At 36.7% G+C, this 21,653-nt stretch overlaps 2 protein-coding genes across 2 annotated transcripts; both read right to left on the bottom strand.

Annotated features, from left to right (window-relative positions):
* Positions 1–1,888: 1,888 nt before the first annotated feature.
* ndufa4b (NDUFA4 mitochondrial complex associated b) lies at positions 1,889–4,626 on the bottom strand. The gene is made up of 4 exons (XM_081393116.1): positions 4,401–4,626; positions 3,586–3,674; positions 3,460–3,520; positions 1,889–3,297 (listed from the first exon to the last, which is right to left on the bottom strand). Exons 1-4 carry the CDS (start codon positions 4,440–4,442, stop codon positions 3,241–3,243), a joined length of 249 nt encoding a protein of 82 aa, XP_081249242.1. The 5' UTR covers positions 4,443–4,626; the 3' UTR covers positions 1,889–3,240.
* Positions 4,627–4,663: 37 nt separating this feature from the next.
* Positions 4,664–20,560, bottom strand: fam117ab (family with sequence similarity 117 member Ab). The gene is made up of 9 exons (XM_081393106.1): positions 20,202–20,560; positions 18,941–19,095; positions 14,591–14,710; positions 14,304–14,390; positions 10,242–10,355; positions 9,899–10,049; positions 8,683–8,803; positions 5,797–8,534; positions 4,664–4,686 (listed from the first exon to the last, which is right to left on the bottom strand). The coding sequence occupies exons 1-8, from the start codon at positions 20,302–20,304 to the stop codon at positions 8,354–8,356; spliced, it is 1,032 nt and encodes a 343-aa protein (XP_081249232.1). The 5' UTR covers positions 20,305–20,560; the 3' UTR covers positions 4,664–4,686; positions 5,797–8,353.
* Between the last annotated feature and the right edge of the window lie 1,093 nt (positions 20,561–21,653).

Raw genomic sequence — 21,653 nt, 5'->3', positions numbered from 1 at the left:
TCCTTTTTCAGGAGCAGCTTCTTAGCAAAACCAGCTTTATACTGACCCTCGTTTGTAAAGCAGCCTGGTGAAATGATTCGCGCAAACATGAAAACAATGAAGTTGATCGCGGGGAATTCCCTTCGAAAACAAACTCAGCCACTGTCTTCAGGGTTCGGATTTAGGAACATCAAAATGACTGCTGTGTTCGTTATTACACCCAAGAACACCACAATCGCTTAGACGCCATTCTACTCAGTGCTCCAGCTATCAGCAATGAACGCGCCGGTTGGCGCGGACTATGATTGACAGCTCGCTCGCGAGGGCGGGTCTGTGTTGAAACGCTGCTGTCAATCAACCATTGTGGGAGGGGCGTCGATTTTGTGACGTCACAAAATCGAACAGCTTGATTCAGGAGAGGGGGAAACATATAAGAAGATTAAAAAAAAACACTGGATGGATTTTTATCATTTTATGATGGTTGTGTACAGGCACTGCCAACACACATTTCAGTACAATCAACTTGTAAAAGTGCATGTACCATTATATGACCCCTTTAAAGTCACCCACATGAGATAACAGCAATAGATCCAACGATCCAATAAAATTTTGATGGGCAAAATCAAGTCCCTCCTCAATTTTATTTGATTTTTTTCTTGTTTGAGAAGCCATTTCAGATGTACGTCACAAAGAAAATAATATTGAAACTTCCGTTTCATGCCGACTTTAAACAACTGAAAGTCAATATAGGTCTATGGTGCGATAACTGTTTTTTGAGGAAGTCATATGCAAATGTATTGGCCAGTGACACATCACTTTTGGAGCTTGGTTAAATAAATGTTTTGTTCATAATGAAGAGGACGTTTTAAGCCTTGAAACATGCAGGATGTTTTAATGGTACAAAGACATTTTATATGTCAAAGGATCCAGGAAAATTAGGGAAAAAAACATGACCCGTTTAAAGAGTGCAACAAGGGTCATGCAAATCCACCAGCTAGTTGGTAAGAATTTTGGGGGCTATCCTTTTGGGAAATATCCTTTTAACACATTATACCTCATGCTTAGTGAAGCTTGAAGTAACAAAATATTTGCGATTGAAAGCTTACACTATCTGCAATGAACACTCTGCATAAACATGTCATTCCTGGCCATGTTTTTCCTTCAATAAAGAGCTCAGGACATAATCCCAGCTGTTAGACCTCCGTCCCACACAATATTGGTTTCACATTTTTATCATCAGCTCACTGACCAACTCCCTACAGGAGCAGAATGGGGATGTGGTGAAATCTTAGAGCCTTTACAACGGATGAAAACTGGTTCTTTATCCAAACAAGCCTAGAATCTAGTATGGAAAAATATCACCCAAGTCAACTGAAAGAAAATAAGGACTATGAAACCTTCAGGATCATCCCAAAAAACATTATAGTTCTGATCAATATGAACAGATTACTTTAATAAACGTATGGCTACTAGTGGATTAAGTTTATAAAGAACTATTTGTTCATCTCAGTAATTGCAATTTCCTGTCATCACCTACTGGAAACACTTTCCAACCTCACAGAAACCCACTTACAAGTTCCCACACCCACTTATAAACCTATTCTACAGAGCCTCTTGGGTAATAGATCTGTTTTGAGAGCGTCATGTCTGTTTTCATGGCCAAGATTAAGACCCATTTCTGTCATGTTAGCAGCTTCTAACAGGAAAGATCAGGACTTCGCTCAGCTCAAAGAGAAGAATGTTTGGGGAGCTCTTTTATGAGCTCTTTATGTTTTTAACAATGGAGAGAAACTTAATAGAGTAAGTTTACACTGCCAGACTCTTTCAAGCAAGAAACGCATGTAATAATACACCCCAGGGTTCGGAAGCAAAATACAACTTTGCATAGAAAACATTAATCATTTGTTTAGGTTGATAGTTTTCATGTAAGCTAGATTTAATGCAACAACAACAACAACAACAACAACAACAACAACAACAACAACAAAAAAACTTAAAAGCTGTCGAATTATAGGCTAATAGCCTCAGCCTAACATATTAAAACAACCATTTTTCTTTGTTACTGTACATTTAAATGCTGAATTAATTTAACATTATAACGTTATTACAACCAGCTTCAATTTTGTATATTTATGTATATTCATGTGCAAAAAACAAACAAACAAAAACATAAAGTAAACTTACATAATATCGCCCCCTTTCAGAATAAAGTGGTATTGCAAAGTGGTATTCCACATTCGATCTTTAAATAAATGACAGGAGGCAATCCAACATAGATAGATAGATAGATAGATAGATAGATAGATAGATAGATAGATAGATAGATAGATAGATAGATAGATAGATAGATAGATAGATAGATAGATAGATAGATAGATAGATAGATAGATAGATAGATAGATAGATAGATAGATATTAAACAGTGGATGGGCCCCATTGACTTCCATAGTATGGAAAAGAAATACTATTGAATTCCCATCAGTTTGGTTACTGACATTATTCAAAATATCTTCTTTTGTGTTCAGCAGAGGAAAGAAATTAATACAGGTTTGGAACAACTCGCGGGTGAGTAAATGATGACAGAATTGTCATTTTTGGGTGTACTATCTCTTTAAGTCTGACCAAACGACCAAAGTCGTTTTTGAGTAAATGGCGCCATCTATTGTAAGGCAAACTACCCTCTGTCAGAGTAACAGAGTGTTGAATTTCCATGCTTTATGAGGACTTTCCATACACATAATGACTTTTATAGCCTACTGTACAAACTGTATTTTCAATCCCCTAACCTTACCAATCACAGTAACTTTCTGCATTTTTACAGTTATAAAAGCATAAAAAAACATAATTCTGTATGATTTATAAACTGTTTTCCTTATGGGGACCAAAAAATGTCCCCACAAGGACAAGGATTTTCAGATATTGCCATCTCTGTGGGGACATTTTTCCCCATACCTGAACCACACACAACACTTCTTTTATTGCTGTCTGTCTTGTTTATTTGGATAACAGGAAGATAACTATAGATGATATTGTTACAGGTTTGATGATGCATTTCCTTTGAGGTGTCAATATGTGTATCTGTAAAGAAAATATTGTTTCTGACTAAAGATATACATTCAGATCTTATAGCTTATGTGTATGTGCTCACTTTCCTTTCTTTAAAGATTTTAAATGGTGATTCACATTCTAGCATCTGATGTCATGTTGAATAGGCCGAGGCTGGAAGTGCAGCGTTTACCACACCCAGCTGATTCACTTTGCTCAGAAATCAGGCCTGTCCTTCTCCAGTTTAGAGTAGTCCATGTTGACAGCGAAGAGCTGTGGGAGGTGAAAATTGGTTAATATTAAATATTAATACACTAACAAAACAGTACAGAATATTACCACCATGAGACTATTTGGCTATAATAGCTAAATATACAAAGCTCTCATAATCAGAAAAGGGCAAAAACAAGTTGTCTACATAAATGTTGCTTTCACCTTGTACTGGTCATTTGGCCCCAGCTTATTCCATGGCTCTGGGTTGTTCTTGCGATCCCATCTGTTGACAGATTTCAGTCAGTACTCCATATGTTTGATAAGGTACTGAATGAAAAGGTTACTCACGAGCAGTCAGGGTTCTTTAGAGCGAGGCGGCCCAGGTATAGCATAGACATGGTCGCTCCACCACCAATGAAAATAAAGAGAGGAATCAACTTCAAAGAGAGAAAGAATTATAAATTAATTACTAAAAAATGACTAGACTGCTCAAAATACAGCTGAACAACCAATAACCTGCCTATTACACCGCCTATAGATGTCAACCCTGTTATCATCATATATATTAGACCTGAAACATAATTTGATGTAATATGTTTTTTTTTTTATATTCAAAAATCAAAATGTTGCCGATCAACCACATTAGAATTCCTTCACACTAATGTATGTCCTGTTCTAATGTTTTATGCTTAAGTCTTGTAAGTCTCGATAGGAAGCTGTTATGCTAAATGAATAAAAGAGGTAAAGCTGATTTAACCTCAATGCCCTTGACAGCAGCTGAACAGCCATATATGACAGATATATATGCAGGCATATATCTAGGCTACAGCAGGCATACGTGCTCAGACACTGTTGGTATATGGGGAATTCACGAGCGCGCGGTATATATAGACAGAAATACATTTGGGAAATGCCAATACCCTGTCCTTCACAGAATGGCCAGAATTTCTAATCACTGTGACGTGACATCCCCTATGTGGCCGTTAAGTTTATTGAAACCCTAACAAACAGCCTATAAAATGAAGTGCATCATCCCTCGAGCAGAGGATGTATTAGCAAACGCGTAACGCCTGAAATGATTCAGAGACATGATTGGAGAGAATAAATGAATCCTCATCATTAACAGACATGAGCATCATCAGTATCAAATCTGAAATACTTACAGCCGGGTGGCTTTTCAGTTGTTTCAGTACGGTATTCAGCATGTCAAACTCCAAAAATATGTCTATACAGAGCAGGATTTGAAAGGCGTTCGTCGTACACTCAACTGTGTAGGAGAACGAGCGGAGTGTAAAGGGATGCCTGATATATGCGCTGTAGAAGAGCTGTGCATCTTTTCTGGCGACAGCCGACAGAGGGCGCCCGCGGGTTAGACATTCATTCCTCCATTGAGTCTTTTTTCTTTTCTTTCTTTCTTTTTTTTATTGCAATAACAATAGGGGAATAGAGCTCGGGATCGTTGCGTCACGCCGCAATGCATTGTGGGAATCACGGTACGGAAGTAAGATTGTACTGTATAGTAGCGTATAGTAGGCAGTAGGTAACGTTGATCATTTGGTCATTCATTTAGGTTATTTTCTGGAAAATGGTTCAGTATTGCTGTATTGTGAACTGCTGTAATCGGTCTCATGATCGACAGGGCAAACGCCTCATAAATCATATTAGTTTTCCCTATTTTCGTCGAATGGCTTGGGTCGCCGCTGGTCGTCAACCGGACGAAAACAGTGGATTATTGCACGTATGATAAATTACTCCTGAAGTGTAACAAACCCGCATAGACAAGCTTCGTAGCTCACAGAATCTGACAAGTGTACGTGTGTGTGTGTGTGTGTGTGTGTGTGTCACTACTGATGCTTGGTTAACGGTGCGAACGATTGTTTTCTCCGCGTTTACTTTGTAGATCTGCAGATCTTGCACTCATCCATTTGTGAACTGCAAGTGAGCCTCCAGTGACAAGTTTCTACTTTTCTAAAAGTGTCTACTTTTAAACAAACAATTCAAAACGAAAGAAAACAGACAGCTCTCTGCTTATGTAAGTTAATCCGTATGCAATTTGCATTTCTCTCTGGCGCGTTCACTTACAGCAAAGATTGCCAATCAGCATCGTCAACCTCATCTTTGCAGCCAAATGTGACAAAATAAAAAACATTTGTTTATTAAACAATTAAAATGTGTGTGTGAATGTTGTTGCCGAGGGCACAGGAAATTGTAAATCCGGCTCTGGATCGGAGATGTAAGCGCTACTCCACAGACCAGGTAGGAAAATATCAGGGAAACTGAGGCTTGGTATTAGCCACCTCCAGACTTTATTCATAGGGATCAAATCTTTTTTTTTTTTTTTTAAGTAGCGTTGTTTGGCTTCATTATTAAGTTTGTCAGTATACGGTATAGCCAACTTTTTTTGTCACGGCCCATAACTTTTTCTCTTTCTTTCTCGGTGCCGGTGGAGACCGGTCGGCTACGCTATTACTTTATTCCGAACACTTCTGCGTTGCCTCTAAAATGGCCGTGGTTACCCACAATGCATCATTCCATAACGTCTACGCCCGAGCTCTATACAGAGATAATGCAAAACACTTGAGTCTATACAAATTCACAACTCTGCATCTTGCATCAGAAAATCAATCATAAAACTAATACATAAATTATCCTTTTCAACAACTGAGATGTCTTAACAACAGCTTTACGATTGTTCTGTATTGAAGTCAGAGAACCTCCATTGAGTCTCATTCACACCTCGGGCCAGAGATATTCGTCCTTATAAAAAATCAAATAGGGTTGGCACTGTCGTTGTCAGACAAAATGATCGAGGTCTATTACATGCTGGTAAATAAAAGTCAATTATTTGGCTAAGAGCTCTGTAATAGCCTACATTTAGTTTCTTTGAATCCTCTATCATCTGAAATTCTAGTTACTGATATTGTTTTAAAACATCAATGCCCAGTTTCACAGACAAGGCTTCAGCCCAGTCCCACACTAAAATGCATGTTTAAGTGGTTTGAACTTAAACTATTAAAATATGTCAGTGCCATTGTTTTGTCTCAAGATGCACACATAATGTTTTTTTTCAAAGGCATGTTTATAAAAGTCACTTAAACCTAATTTCCTAATTTAAAGGGTTAGTTCACCTAAAAAATGTAATTCTTTCCATTTACTCACCCTCATGCCGTTTCAAGCCCATAAGACTTTCGTTCATCATCGTAACACAAATTAAGATATTTTTAATGAGAGCTTTATGTCAAAGAGATGGTACAACTATAATCCATATGTGTTGAGCGGTTTATTCCAAATTTTCTGAAGAGACACGATCCCTTTATGTGATGGACAGATTGAATTTAGGCTTTTATTCACATATAAACATTTCATCAACACACACATCCATTGTGGTAACGGAAGCTCAAGCATGTTTGCTTGATGCGCGAGAACCAGTGAGGTTCATTCTCGTGTTACACAGGTTCAGTTGAGCTTCTGTTTATGTTCGCTGATCAATGTTTATGTGAATAAAAGCCTAAATTAAATTTGTTCATCATATAAAGCGATTGAGTCTCTTCAGAAAAATTGGACTAAACGGCTCAATTCATATGGATTAGTTTTACGATCTCTTAATGAACTTTTTGAAGCGTCAGAGTGGTAGTTGCATAGCTGTCTATGGAAGGACAGAAACCTCAGATTTCATCAAAAAGCTCTTCATTTGTGTTCCGAAGATGAAAGGAAGACTTACAGGTTTGTGACGACATGAAGGTGAGTAAATTATGACAGAATTTCCATTTTTGGGTGAAATATCCCTTTAACTAAGGCCTTTAACTTCTGGCTTAATCTAAGCCCTCTCTGTGAAAGGCCTAGCTGCTATAATCTCAGGAAAATAAATGAAATTTGACAAGGCACATGGGATCCAGCTAGCAATGTTTTGTTCCCAGTAAGTTCTGGGAAAGACAAAAAAAGAGAACATTCATATTTGATTCCCATATGGAAACATTCTGTTTGCTGCAGCAGCAGATAGGAAATTGAATTGTAAAAAAAACTGCAAGGGCACACAAATACAATTTTTCTGTTTAGTGCAGATTACATGACATGAGATTAGCACTTAATTTTTTTGTTCTCCTTTTATCAGTGCCAAACATACTGCAGACATGCAAGAATTTTTAAATTGATTTATAGCAATAAAAGAACAATAATAATAAAACAAGATTGACGAATCATCAATTTGCATGTAGTTTCCCCAAGCACTTCCCAGCAGGAAGGCCAATAGTTCAAATTAATACATCTGAATATAAAGCATTTTAACCCAAGCTTAAAACATCAACAAAAATCATGTGCATTAAATGAGCACACTGAATAAAGAAATACTTTGAAGTCAAATAGTGCGTCACCACATTATATAGCTTATGTTTAGCAAAAACTTATGTGCAAACAGTACAGAGCACTCAACTGAGCTTACATTCATGTCCAGATTCATCTATACAAGTAAAAAATTAACATTTATATGTTAAAGATACACAATTGTAACATTTATTAAACCAAAAGAATCGACTTTTTCAAAAAGCACAAATGTAAAGGGTGAATGTAAATATGACTGGAATTTACCTTAAATCCAATGACATGAATATACCCACTGAAACCCACCCACAATACCATCTTCTGATCTTTTCAATAACTGTAACTAAATAAAGCTAAGGTACAAATATAAAAATGAAAACATTTGATAATTTCTTTGTTCATTATAACGCTGAAGTGGGTGGTAAAATACTGATTTAAAATACAAGCATTGCCTTAATAGTACCATTTGTCTTTATATAACAAACAAATCTACTCATTCTTCCCTGTTCAATATTCAATATTCAAAGGACAGCCCTTTTCTTATAAAACTGCCTATTATTAAACCATAAATCTATCCTGTCTGCCATTCCAACAGGATATTTTCACCACTCTCATTAAAGAAATTTAAAGAAGCTGGTGCTCGTATTACAATTACTTTTTAAACTGGAAAATAAATGTATATATTTTTCACTGTTCAACAATGGAAAATATTATTTTTTATAGTAAGGATACTGAAGCAAGTACAACATTACAAGTGTTTTTAAAGACACAGTCACTCTCTCGCTCTCTTATTAAGTCATCACTGTCCCACCCAGCAGGACCCTGGAGAAACTGAGAGGCTGCAGATCAGGAAGTCCACTGGAGGAAGGAGGGGCTTTGGGAGATTGACAGGGCAGAAGGCTGAGCCTGTGTGTGTGGTGAAGTTCACTTTGTTGGGGTCGGGGCAAGAGGATACATACACCTGATCCAAGCATGGTGGGCTGAATTAAAGGATAGGAATACATTTTTTAAAAAAGACATGATGCAAGGTGAAGGAAAACTACAAAAACAGTCGTGTTGTTCAAAGCAAAGTGCAGTGACCGCTCAGAACACCACACAGAAACACCCTGTCATTGTATGCCTACTTACACGTTCTCTTCACACACTCGGACTCTCTCACAGCCCTCTGGCGGATCTCTCTGGAAGCAGTAGCTGTTATTAGGCCGTGGTGATGAGGACAACATCAGGATACATGAGTTTACCTCTCCAACTTAGGACAGAGCAGGGTCACAGTCAGTTCAAATCAGACAAGAATACATAGTTATTTACAGACAAAAAAAAAAGTGACAATATATTTCCTGTATGTTATTTTAATAGTTGTCAGTTCCATATTCTAACATTCTATTATTATAATTAATTATCATTATGATTTGGTGAGTGAAACTAACCCAAACTGGTTTTAATATTATCAATTTGGTACATTACTATAATATTAAAGGCTACTTAATGATATTAATAATAATAATGTCATAGAAATTACATTTTAATAATAATAATAATAATACATTGTATTTATAAAAGTGCCTTTCAAGAACCATTTTAACATAATTGCTTAATTGATAATAATTGCACAAATACTATTGAATGAACAAACTAGTGTTACACGGCTTACCCAAATATATAACATAATAGAATTAATATAATACTCTGTTATAATGCAATGTCCTTTGGGGGGGGGCGGCTGCACGCTACAAAGTTTTGCTCAGTCATCAACTGAAAACCGCATGGATTAAAAAAGATTGATTCTTGGGACTTTAGAATCGATATTACAACTTTTTTTTACTTTTCAAGCTTTCTTTAATGTTTGTGCTTTTGGAAATGGATCTTTACCATATTATACTATTATATTGCATTATTATATTTACCATTTAATAAGCCCTAATTAGGCTTATTATTTTGCATTTTAGACTTATTTTGAGCACAAAGTTATTCCTGTAAATGTAAATGATGCAAGTGTAATTGTTTAGTTAATCTTTTTATTTTATTTTTTATATCAAGTTATACTTTCACCCATGTGATATAGTTAAGATGTGTGTGGGAATTACTGCACGGTGGTTGCTGAACTTTTTTAGGAATGTCTAAAATTGTGTGCAAAACAAACACACCCCGTTCAAGCCCAAATTGCTCTGGTAACCTGCAGAGTATGTGGGTCGGGCTTTTTCTTGTGTATTTGAAGGGTGTTTTGGATAGATTTAGTCGGGGACAGGACACCAAAAACCAGGATTGTCTCCGGAAACAGGGACGTCTGTCCACCATTACATACAGTGAGAGTTAAAAAAGAAAAAGAAAAAAAAAAGAGACCTACCAGTATCAAGATCTAAAGGGCACTGTGGAGTGCAAGATGTGAATGAAGATAAAGAGGACTGGGAAGATACACAAGAAGACTCGATCTGAAACCCACTCCTGGAGCTCAGGTGTGGAACAGGAGCCCTGTGGCCATCAGGAACCTCATGTAGCTAAAAAACAAAAGAGAAACACAAATACAGTTACATACGTTTCCAGTTGTGCAGGTTTGTAAAAAAAACAAAAAAAAACAAAAAAAAAACATGAGCATTTGGGCTTGGTTATCCAGTTTAAATAATATGCAACATAGCATGACATCAGCCTTCACAATCAGTTCAAACAGTGAAAAGTGTTAAGAAACTTACTCCACAGTGGTCAACGGGTGAATAATGTATGAAAACTTTCTCCAGCTCCTGATCTAGTCTCTCTTCACTGTGTCGAAGACGTGGCGGCAGTCGAGTCAATGACGCAGCCGAGGACTGAGAAGACAGGAAACGCACACATATTGATACTACTATGATTAGAAGGCCTTTCCATTTTTATCTATTGGTTTTAAATTGAGCTAATGCTATTTTTATCCTTTCTATTGTCAGAGGCCACTTTTTTTATTAACAGAAACTGAGTTTTCCTGTTTCCTACATTTTTATCCCCAAATTGTAGGTGAACAACAAACAGACTTTAAAGGCCTGTTTAAAGGACATCTTCAAACTCCTGAGAATGATGAAAATTACCACATCACACATATGACACATTTCATGGTCACAATTTAAGATGAAGTTAGCAAAGATAAGGGGATTTGTTTGAATGTTTATTTATATGCAAGAGCATTAGACAAAAACTAAAAAGATGGTTTCAGTTTTGTATTTTCAATCCATGCTGGATGTTCTGATTTAATTATTCTCCTAAGCCTGGTGTGTGTGTGTGTGTGTGTGTGTGTGTGTGTGTGTGTGTGTGTGTGTGTGTGTGTGTGTCCGTCCATCCATCCATCCATCCATCCATCCAACTTCACAATATTTATTGCTCATTTCATTGTCAGTGAGTACTGCAGTCTCCTGCATTGTTGTACATGTGTTTAATAAAACTTGTAGTAGCGATTATAAAACCAAGTTTACAGTACATACAATATCTACTGTATCTAATAAAGTGCTGTGCATGTCATTTGGCAGGAGGATGGCCTTCAGTTTGGTGCTAAACCATGTAGTAATGGATAAAAACTAACAATGACAATAGTCAGAAAAACACCTTCATATCCAACTAAAACTAAACTGGAATTAAGAACCATAATACAAAATGAAATAAAACTCTGAAATGAATAACCCTGGAGTGTGTGATTTCTGTTTGCAGCTGGCCAGCATGTGCTAAAGCAGAACAGCTTTTGACAACCACTCTTCCTGTTACATTTTGCAATCCTCCACACTTCCTCTAACATTTTTGTACATGTGTCAGAATATATCACTTGAGTGCATTTGAAGGCTTCACCCACAGACCACTGAACTCATTTGAATTTTATGAGCTTTGGTATGAGCCAATAATGAGCCCACTAAACTACAATACAATCAGGATCTTATTCTAATTTCATATGCAAAAATGTTGAAATGATACGTGAAATGCAATCTCACAGATTTTCACGCAAAAACTATCTAGATAAATAATACAAATAATGACTAAATGTTTACATATTCAAGCTGTTTGCCAGTGCAAAACTCACTGTCACTATTCTAGGGTGCTGTGGGTGGTTGCTAGGGTGTTGCCATGTTGCTAAGGTGTTGTAAGTGGCTGTTAGCATATTGCTTTGTTAGGTGTTCTGGGTGGTTGCTAACTAAGTAAAATAAAAAAAAGTCTCTGTGATATGATCCTTGGATATGACTGGGGTCCCTCCTTAAAGCAACACTAAGGAACATTTTTTACCTTAAAATAATGTTTCCAAAATCGTATCAGTGGTTCATCAAGTCGTAACAGGGTGAAAGGCACTTCTGGATTCGCTTTGCGTCCCTATATCTGCTATAACCACACTATGCAAGTTTGCCAAACCGGGTCGCGTTTCTGTAGTTCGAATGAGACATAAGAAAATTACAAATTTGACTTGCTTTACGTCAAGCGTAACAATAGTCATTATTTAGTTTTTCTTCGTTTCTGATGTCGCAATACATCATACTTTCATGAAATCATGCAAAATACTCTACCTTGTCTGTGGACATCGTTCATTTCACAGCCGATGCTGGATAAACAGCGAGCGTGTGTGCGACAGTAGGCTGCGGAATGATTAACGACAGCGGTAATGGACAATTCCGCTTCCAACCTGTAGGGCGCCCGAAGAGGAAAACTTCCTTAGTGTTGCTTTAAATGCAAGCAACATTTAGACTCAGCCTCAGAAATCACGCACATGGACCGAACGTCTGATGCATAAGGCACACAAAATTGGAAGTCATTATCTGATAGGTTGAATTCTACATGATTTCCTGGAGACGTGTGTGTTGCGTTCTTTAATGATCCGCCTGGAAACAAAGCTGTTATGATGCCAAACCCCCTCATAAAAGTAGAAAGCCATCGTGTTTACAACTGTGACAATAAGCACTTATCAGGATCAGCTAAACGCTGGATTTTCAGAAGTATGTGAATTTCACAGCATAGACTTTAAATACGTCCAAAAGTTTTACATGCCGGTTTATTGTAGGGACTTCGACGTTATAGTTTCACGTGCTGGTCAGACTTTTGGGCGGACCTTGGTCAATGAATGGAATGGTGGAGGTCCAGTGCCCGGTTGCATGAAACCTCTTAAGTGGTTTGACTTAAAGTTATCCCTGAGGGGGAAAAATCCCTGAGGCAAGGGATTTCTTTAAGAGCATTGCAACAAATGTCACCCTTACCTGAGTGATTATACTAAGCATTTTGCGATAGTTTCTGGCAAAACACGGCAATGGAGAAGCGGTTGCTATAGTTACAAAACCTCACACAATAAACAGAACATAATGGACCACTGACCTTTGAACCAGTTTTACATTTACTAAACTATACAGCCGTACTACAATAGTTGAGTTATGGAAATTATTAAAGGCGGTCTGACGGACAACAGGGCGTCCTAAAATTCGAGCACATCTCTATGAGTCCAGCTACGACACCCGAGGATGCTCAAAATCCTGCCGCGCTACTCACATAGTTTTTCATAAAATTACATTATACTTGTCCAGCTCGTTGTTACTGTATTGTACTCGCACATCAATGCCACTTTGCCTGTTTGGTGATTAGATTCACAGATTTTTTGCAGCCTTGAAGCACGAAAGTACAGAATGACGTGTTTGGTGTCCAAGATGTCACGCGGCTTGATGTCTAGTTCTGTGTGCTAAGCAGCTTTACAGTAGGCTACTGGAAACAAGAAATCTAAACCAAATTGGACCAAGGAAAATAAAATAGTTTCTTGAAAGATGGGGGAAAAACACCAAAGCTTGCCGCTATAATCAGACACTCTTGCGCAGAAGACGAAAGCCTGACATGAGATTAATTCAAGCACACAGTGGAAGTGATGAAAAAATATGAAAAAAAAAAAAAAAATCGGCAGCACAAGTCGAGCCATGAACGCCATGCTACGTTAGATTTCACTATGTGTAATTCCTATCGACCAGCTCACTTAGCACGGCGTTCGTGACTCGATTAGTCGAGACTGTTTTCCAAGATGACGCCTGTCTGTAAACGCGTAATGTACTGTCTTTATAAAGTACCTTCTTATTAAACTGTCTGTACACTTACAAAGTTCTCAATGCTTCGGTTTGTATGTAGGGACCCTCATTATGCTACCATGTTAGTGTGAGGCTATTCTGAGCCTTGTTAGTGGTATGAACTAGCGATTTACTTTTACTTACTCTGTGCCCCATATACTAGCGTTATGAGCTAATCTGTTTTTAAAGATAAAACTCTTTACATTCGATTTTCATGAAAACGCACGCCAGGGAATGATCGACTCAGTAACCATGTGTTAATTACCCCTAGGTTCATTTTTCACCGGAATTGTCCTTTAAGGGTACCACTGGATATGGTGCTACATGCTAAGCTAAAAAGCCCTTGCCAACCAAGTCCTTCTTCCTGGTATTCTGGTATACACTCACTGGATTTGTATTTTAACTTTGGTGATCTTGGTTAAATCTGAGATACCGTATCTTCTACTGTTTTATAATGTACAACAATACACTGAGGTGCAAATAGTATCTGCCACTATTTGGATTAAGTATAAATAGAATCTATCTCTATTTACACTTAGCTTTTTCACAAATGGCCACTGCCTAAATTAAATTAAACCACAATTAGACAAATTCCAAATAACTCAGTTTAATTTTATGTTCAGGTTGAAAAGAGAAATGAGGATTGTGAATGAGGAACCAGGGAGCATAGAACAGTGAGAAAGAGAGAATGATAGTGTGTGTGAGTGTTAGTACCTGATGTTGGTTGTGCAGTTTCTCTTGGTTGCCAACTGGAAAACCTGACCTTTGCTTCTGTTGCAGTTGTTGTTTCAGCTTGGAAAACTTAGAAAGAAAAACAGTGTAAGAACAAAAAAAAAAAAGAGCAGAGAAACAGCAGACATTTTCTTACTCACATATACAAGTATGTAGTGTGATCTAGAGTAATACATTTTCCATGAGTCACAACACATGAACTTTCTATAGTTTCAAGCTATTTCCATAACAGAATTGAAGTGGCATGTTTACTGTGATGTTTGACTTACCGATGAACCTGCACACATGTCACTTCCATCCTGGAGATGTTCTGAATTTCCCCATGATGCTGAGCGTTTGTGAAATCCAACAGCTGTTCTTTCAGCTCCAGCTAACCACACATGTGGTGTCTTTTACAAAAATAACAGCCATCATAAATACATACAATTACACTTTAAACATTTTAATTTGCTTAGACAGCAATAGTGTTGTACCGGGCTGGCTGATTCCTTAAAGGGATTGCATTTTTGGCCTTACTTTAAAGTTGGCATGACATGAAAATTCAGCCCATCAATTTTATAATTGCATGTTATAGATCTTATTGGGAACGATTGTATGTTTGTTTTTTTTGTTTTTTGACCTCATAATGTTTAATCAAAATGTCATAACTCATAAATGCCTGCTGATGTACATATATGCAGGACTTCTCCAATCATTTAGTCCACTTAAACCCTGCTTCCACTTATGAGTGCAAAGCCCACATTTCAAAATCCAATCAACAAATAAATAAAATCAAGCATTTTTGTTATTTTTTGATAAACCGTTACACGCGAATGTACATCACAATGCAGAAGAAAAGATCTGCTTGTCTGTCCATCATGCTTTCATCCTATGAAAAACAGCTTTGTGAACATTCCACTAAATGTCTTTTGTTTCATGGATGAACGATTTTGGAACCAGGGCTGAAGCCACCACATCCCCCTAACAAATCAATAAGGATTTTCAATGAACGATTTGTTTAATTTTGCCTTAGGTTGAGTAAAAAAAGACAATTCTCATTTTTGGTTGAACTAGTACAATCAGATGTTTTGTTATTAACCAGCATTACCAGCAAAGAAAATACATTTACCTTAGAGAGACTCATTTAGAAGGTAATTTTAGTGGGTAAAACAGTCTTAAGTCAACAATATAAAAGGAAGCGTGAAATTTTGGCTTATATTATAAGGAACAGAAAACAGATGATATTTAAAAATAAAAAGCTAATGTGCCAACTTCCCTTCACAGCTGAGCTGAGGGTTAAAGTTCATAGTGATTGCAGTAAATCATAGGATAGGATGTGATGTAATAGCCTAGTTTGTGCACACCACGGTACAGTGATGGTGTCCGAAGACACAATGGACCTCTGGTATTTACCACGGTACTAAATGGCTTTGTTTACACTGTTATTAACATAAGTCTTGGGTGAGTCAGCTGACACACACTGTTGGTAAACTTATCCACTTGTGACCAGGGGGCTGTTCCATAAAAGCCGCTTAGAAAAGCAGGGATTAAACTCCAAAACCGGACTTGAATGAGCCTAACAAATGAGTTGGGGCTAAAGTGGTTTCATAAAAGGTAATTGAAGCTCACGCAATCTCACTAATTTGATCCAGGTTTATCTAGTCTAGATAATAGGCTCTACGCACGATCGCTTCCGCGTTTTGTCTCAGCCCGCCCAGTTACATCCGGTGCTGCGTCAGAAGCCGTTTTTGCATTAGGTGGAGATAATGGCAAATTACACTCTCTGTTTACAAGAACTTCCAGCGGTTAACGTGAATGATGTTAACAATATTGTGAGGCAGTTAACTGTCAGAAATATGAGTAAGAAAGAGAAGTTCTTTAAATTAAAAATTTCGAGCTACATCGACAACTTTGAGGGTGAGTATTCTCTCATATCACGCGAAATCCGACTTGCGAATCAGTTTCTAAAATCGTTGTCTCCGTTTCTGAGAAAATGAATTTTATTAAAGTGAATTGTCCTATAGAATGCGCTATGCGGAAGTAAAGACGCCGGCTGAGATCCTACCGGAAATATGTCAGCAGCGTTCGTGCATAGAGCCTATTGCGTGTGCACGCGTTTCTTAAGCAGCCCTAGAGGTCGATCGTGGATCAAATCGATCCACCATCAAACAGCGTATATTTTGTGCTGTTTTATGCGTTTGTGACATGTTTTTTCCCCCCCTTAGTTCAAAACTGACATTTTACAGTTATATTCTCCATCTGTAAATGTTAGAAAGTCATGCAAATGTATCCATTTTGCTGCTAATTTTCATATTGAACGAGCGCTGCTGCGCGCATGCGCGCCAAATAGGAGCGCAATAATTCTGACTAAAATATACATTTTGCTTGGAAAATTAATATGCGATATTTTATAACACTAGAAATATCTTCTAATTATAATAATTTATCTTTAGGATGTTGGATAAGTTGCAGTGAACTTCTAGCGAACAGAAGTACTTCAGTGAAGTAGCCTATAATTCAGGGAAGATTTTTTTTAAGAAACTAAATATATAAAGATACAAAATATAGTTTTGGGTATAGGACCTATGTTACTTAATAAAGATGTTGTATACTTATTTAGAATGCTGAGAATTACAGCTTTTAATGCAATATTTTTTTGGAGAAAGCAAGAATCCCCAGTTTTAAATGAGTAGATTTAGTTTCTAAAGTACATTATGGAGAGGATAACATTAAATTAAGAGCAAATGTATACATTTTGAAAAGATATGTGCAACTCTAAAATCAAAGAATATTCCATAAAATAAAGGAATATATATTAGCCTACATTAACTACATTTTTATATAACCCTCCCTCCCTTTTATTTCTAGTTATTTGTTATTTTATTTATTCACTTATTTAATATTGAATATTTGATATTCAAATAATATTACTTGAATAACTATTAGGAATTATGTGTCATTATAAGAGTTTGATATAAATATGTTAATGTTACATTTTTATTACTATTTATTTATTGTTTTTGTCTTTTCCCCTTAAATCATATGTAAAAGTGTCTATGTACTTTTTGGTTATTGTTCTAATCATGTGTGTTTTTAGGCTATGTGTTGGTGGGTATTATAACAAAAGAAAAAAAGTAGAAGGAAAAATAAGGAATATTTATTGGGGGAAAATATGACAAAAATATATCATTGTAGCCTTATTTAAGTTGATTTTCTGTATACTGTGTATTTATTTTTGGACTAATAGTGGTTAATAAAGTCCAATAATGGTATGAGAGAGTGTCAGTGGTAATATCATTGTGTTCCTATTGGTCAGTGTTAGAGGATCTGTGTAACAACTGAGGCTTAGCCTGACAGTTAGCCTGCCCTGGACCAGGCTAGTTTCCCAGCATAAGTTGCCAGGGTAACTGAGTTCAAACTAGTTTAAGTTTGCTTTATGAAACCGAATCTACCAAAAATAAGCCTGACTAACCGAAATAAGCCTGGCTTATACTCTAATCTTGGTTTATGGAACAGCCCCCAGGGCACCTGAAACTGATGTTGATTGATGCAGGCCCTGTTTACACCTGGTATTAAGATGCGTTTTGGTTGGATCGCAAGTAGACGAGGGAGACACATTCCTGTTTACACCTGGTATTTTAATCCATCTCTTTTCCCCACTTTCTACAACTTCTGTCCTGATTTCTTCGAGGGGAGGGTCTATGGGTGGGTAAATATAGTTTTTTTAAGATCTTTAGATCTAATGGACAAAATAATCGTGTGCAATTTACATATGAATGCGGACAGACAATGGAAACAATAAGGAGAGCATCAGCTTTCTTTACTGCGCTGATAGACAAGACCACACCGAACGCTGTGAGTGTGTGTTAGAAATCAGAAATGGTGAGAGAACATTGTGCTTGGTACGTTTTTCATCTTCAAACCAAACTTGGGTCTCCAGCTGGCAAAGTTTAAATCTTGTGTGGCTAGGGCACTTTACATAATGTTTACGCATTTTGTGGCTGTTCGAACGCATTCTACCAAATGAGCGTCTACACTACGAAAGCAATCCGGTCGAATGCGCTTTGGACTACCTCTGGAAGTGGTCGAAAGTGGACAAGCTCAAAACCTTTTAGATCCCGTTAACACCTTTATTTAGCGTCGTCCACTTGAAATCCGATCAACCAAAACGCATTCTTATTACCAGGCGTAAACAGGGCCTAAAAGTGAATACACTAGGTCTATATGGGGATAATATTACCATTTTCATGTACCATGGTATTTATATTGAATACCAGTCTACTTCCAATTAAATGGAACCTTTAAACAGTTTGATCTAGAATCTATACAATACATACACTATTAAAAATAAAGGTTCTTTATTGGCATTCTACGGTTCCATGAAGAATTCCAACAAACCACAAAAGGGTTCTTTAGATCTTTTAAATGTTCTTGACACTATGACCACTTGACCTTTCTGAAAGGTTCTTTGGGGTACCAAAAATGGTTCTTCTATGGCATCCTTGTGAAAAACCCTCTTTATTTTTATATCACACACTTCACAGAATATCACTAATGGCTGAGCCGTTGATATGATGGATTAGAATTTATTATGGACTCTATTATGGACATGATTCAGCCAGGACATTGAATCACTTCACCTGTGTGGATTTATCTTCCCTGCCGTGTCTGCTGGGACTGTGTTTGTCACCCACTTTGGGCCACTGGCCTTGCAAGTACGGCCCCACAATCGCATCCAAAGATAGTGTGCGCCGGATCCGAGTCTGCAAACAACACTCGGCTTTGGTCCAATCACCTGAGGAACCAAGAAAGCTTGTGTATTGAATAAAAAGGCTTTCAGACAAAACACCTGAAATCAAAGTGATCACAGTATATTGCATGGAGAGAAAACCAGTGCTTAGCAATTATCTATACACTTCAATGAGGAAACATGCTATTAAACATGCTATTCTTATAAATGGGTGTATTGCAAGTTTCTTCCTATATCCTCTTTTGTATTAAACTTCACTATTCAATGGTCTAGAATAGATCATAAGAGTTTTTGAATTACTGCATATGAAAAAGATATATTAGACATTATGTATTACATACAATGAAATCTCTAAAATATAACAATTTGAGCTGATTAACATGAATTTCAAAATGTCTTAGCATTTAGATTGACTGTCTTTTGCTTTAATGACGATAACACTGTAGCTGACACGAACAAAACCAGATCATGTTTTCCACCAAGACTTAAGATGTTTCAAAGAGCATCTTGTGCTTCACTGGAAGCAAGAAAATGTGACCTTTAGTACAAAGGAGTTCACATGACCAGTGCCACCAGTGTTGTATTCTTTGATTAGTGAAATATCGAAAATATTTCTTCTTTATTATTCTCTAAATGTCATAAAAATGCCTTGCTTCATAAAATATATATATATATTTAAAATCAAAAAAGCTTCTTTGTTTCAAGCTTTAAATTAGATTTTGATTTGCATAGTCCCCACTGTATATTGGACAAAATATAAAACCATACATCTTTATAAGTGTAATTTATAAGCTTAAAGTTAATATACAGCCAGTATTTATAATTAATATGATGATGATGTTACTATGCACTAGCAAAGTCCAGAAGAAAACTGTAGTGTGGGTAGATGAAATGAACTCACTGATAAATTTCATCTTTACCCAGAGATAATGAGAAACCATACTAAAAAGCACAAACTGTTTAATGCTCAAATAAGCGTAATACAACTATTTATGTATACGTTTAGATCGTTTAAAGCACATAAAATGAAATTAAAATTAAAATTCAAATAATAATGTGTTTTCAAACTCAATCATTTCCTGTTAATCTTCAAGGACATTTAGTGGCTCAGATCATGTGTGATAGTTACTGATGTGTATTATATACTTCACCTGAAGTGATATTTGTGACGGCAGCTCCAGCTGGTTTGTGCAGTGTGAAGGGAACAGTAGCTTTAAGAGGCTGGAGACCTGATCCGCTCCTGGACATCTTCATTTCTCCACAAACACTCTGGCGTCATAGGCTCATACGCTTCTTTTTGTCTGTGTAGTTACATAACAAAACTGCGTAGAAGACGACGCGTGCAAACATCTAGTTTCTTAACCAGACAGATAACTACAAGATATGCTTAGTTAATCGTATACGAGTTGAGAGTAAGTTTCTGTTCAACAAACACCGACTGACTGAACTGAGTGAACCGAACTCTGCCTATCGAAACGCTCTGTCGGATCCTTCATTCATTTTAGGAAGTGGGCGGATACCTTCAGAATTCGCCTTTTGATTGGCTAAAAGAAATGGCTATCCAGAAATACACCATATTAACATTAACAAGTATTTAACTTAAACATTATTTTGGCATTTAATTAAATGCAGTGCAGCATTTTTTGCAGTGTATGAACTGACACGCACACAAAAAATAAAGTATTCTGATACTTCTATGCAAATACTTGACAAAGTAGTAGGGCCTAGGCCTATTTCTTCAAGAAACCGCATAAAATAAAAGTTGTATGGCTTTGAGTCGCTTTCTTTTAGTTCTGAGGCCATCTGCTAGGGTACTTCCGATGAAAAGCTGAGGCAATGATGTTTGATGTCATTGACTTCAAATCAGTCGCAATGCATGTTGAATGTGTACAAGTGCAAATGAGATTTGTATGGAAGCTTGTTTCCGCCATGAAAAAAAAAAAAAAAAAAAAAACTTTTTATCTCACAATTTTGACTTTTTTCTCGCAATTGCAAATGTATTTCTCAAATAGCGAGTTTATAGCTCACAATTCAGACTTTTTTTTTTTAGACATTTTATCTCACAATTCTGACTTTTCTGGCAATTGCAAGTTTAAATCTCACAATTCTGAGAAAAAAGTCAGAATTTCTCCCAGTTGCAAGTTAAGTTTGCAGTTCTGACCTTTTTTCTCAGAATTGCGATACAAACTCGCAGTTCTGAATAGTCTGAATTGTGAGATTTAAACTCTTTTTCTCACATTTGCAGAAAAAGTCATAACGGTGAGATAAAGTCGCAATTACCTTTTTATATTTTTTATTCCGTTGTGGAAACAAGCGTTCATAGATAGCTATAGTTGAGGGCATACAAAGCTATGGTATGATTTCAGAATCAAAAGACTTGAAGAAAGAAATTATAACAAATTGTTAATTTAATCATCTATTACTTTAGATTATTTCTTTGTTGTCTAATGTAGCCTGTTTGTATTCAGTGCATTAGGCAATGCTATACACTTATACAATAATACTGTATAATTGTTTTGGAAACTATCACATTGAATTGTGAGTAAAACATTAAATTACATAATTAAACTGCTTTACATTTTTTCATATCTACTGTATGTATA

Source organism: Scardinius erythrophthalmus (genome assembly GCF_964197995.2).
Source record: "Scardinius erythrophthalmus genome assembly, chromosome: 18".
In the NCBI taxonomy this organism is placed as follows: Eukaryota; Metazoa; Chordata; class Actinopteri; order Cypriniformes; family Leuciscidae; genus Scardinius; species Scardinius erythrophthalmus.
This window is presented reverse-complemented; position numbering and strand designations above follow the sequence as displayed.

Coding starts and splice junctions, on each gene's coding strand:
- ndufa4b (XM_081393116.1), bottom strand. CDS start 4,442: ATGCTGAATACCGTACTGAAACAACTGAAAAGCCACCCGGCT. Junction 3,675..4,400: donor AACTGAAAAGCCACCCGGCT/GTAAGTATTTCA, acceptor CTCTCTTTGAAG/TTGATTCCTCTCTTTATTTT. Junction 3,521..3,585: donor CTAAAGAACCCTGACTGCTC/GTGAGTAACCTT, acceptor ATCTGTCAACAG/ATGGGATCGCAAGAACAACC.
- fam117ab (XM_081393106.1), bottom strand. CDS start 20,304: ATGAAGATGTCCAGGAGCGGATCAGGTCTCCAGCCTCTTAAAGCTACT. Junction 14,711..18,940: donor GGGAAGATAAATCCACACAG/GTGAAGTGATTC, acceptor TTTTTGTAAAAG/ACACCACATGTGTGGTTAGC. Junction 8,535..8,682: donor CGAGTGTGTGAAGAGAACGT/GTAAGTAGGCAT, acceptor CCTTTAATTCAG/CCCACCATGCTTGGATCAGG.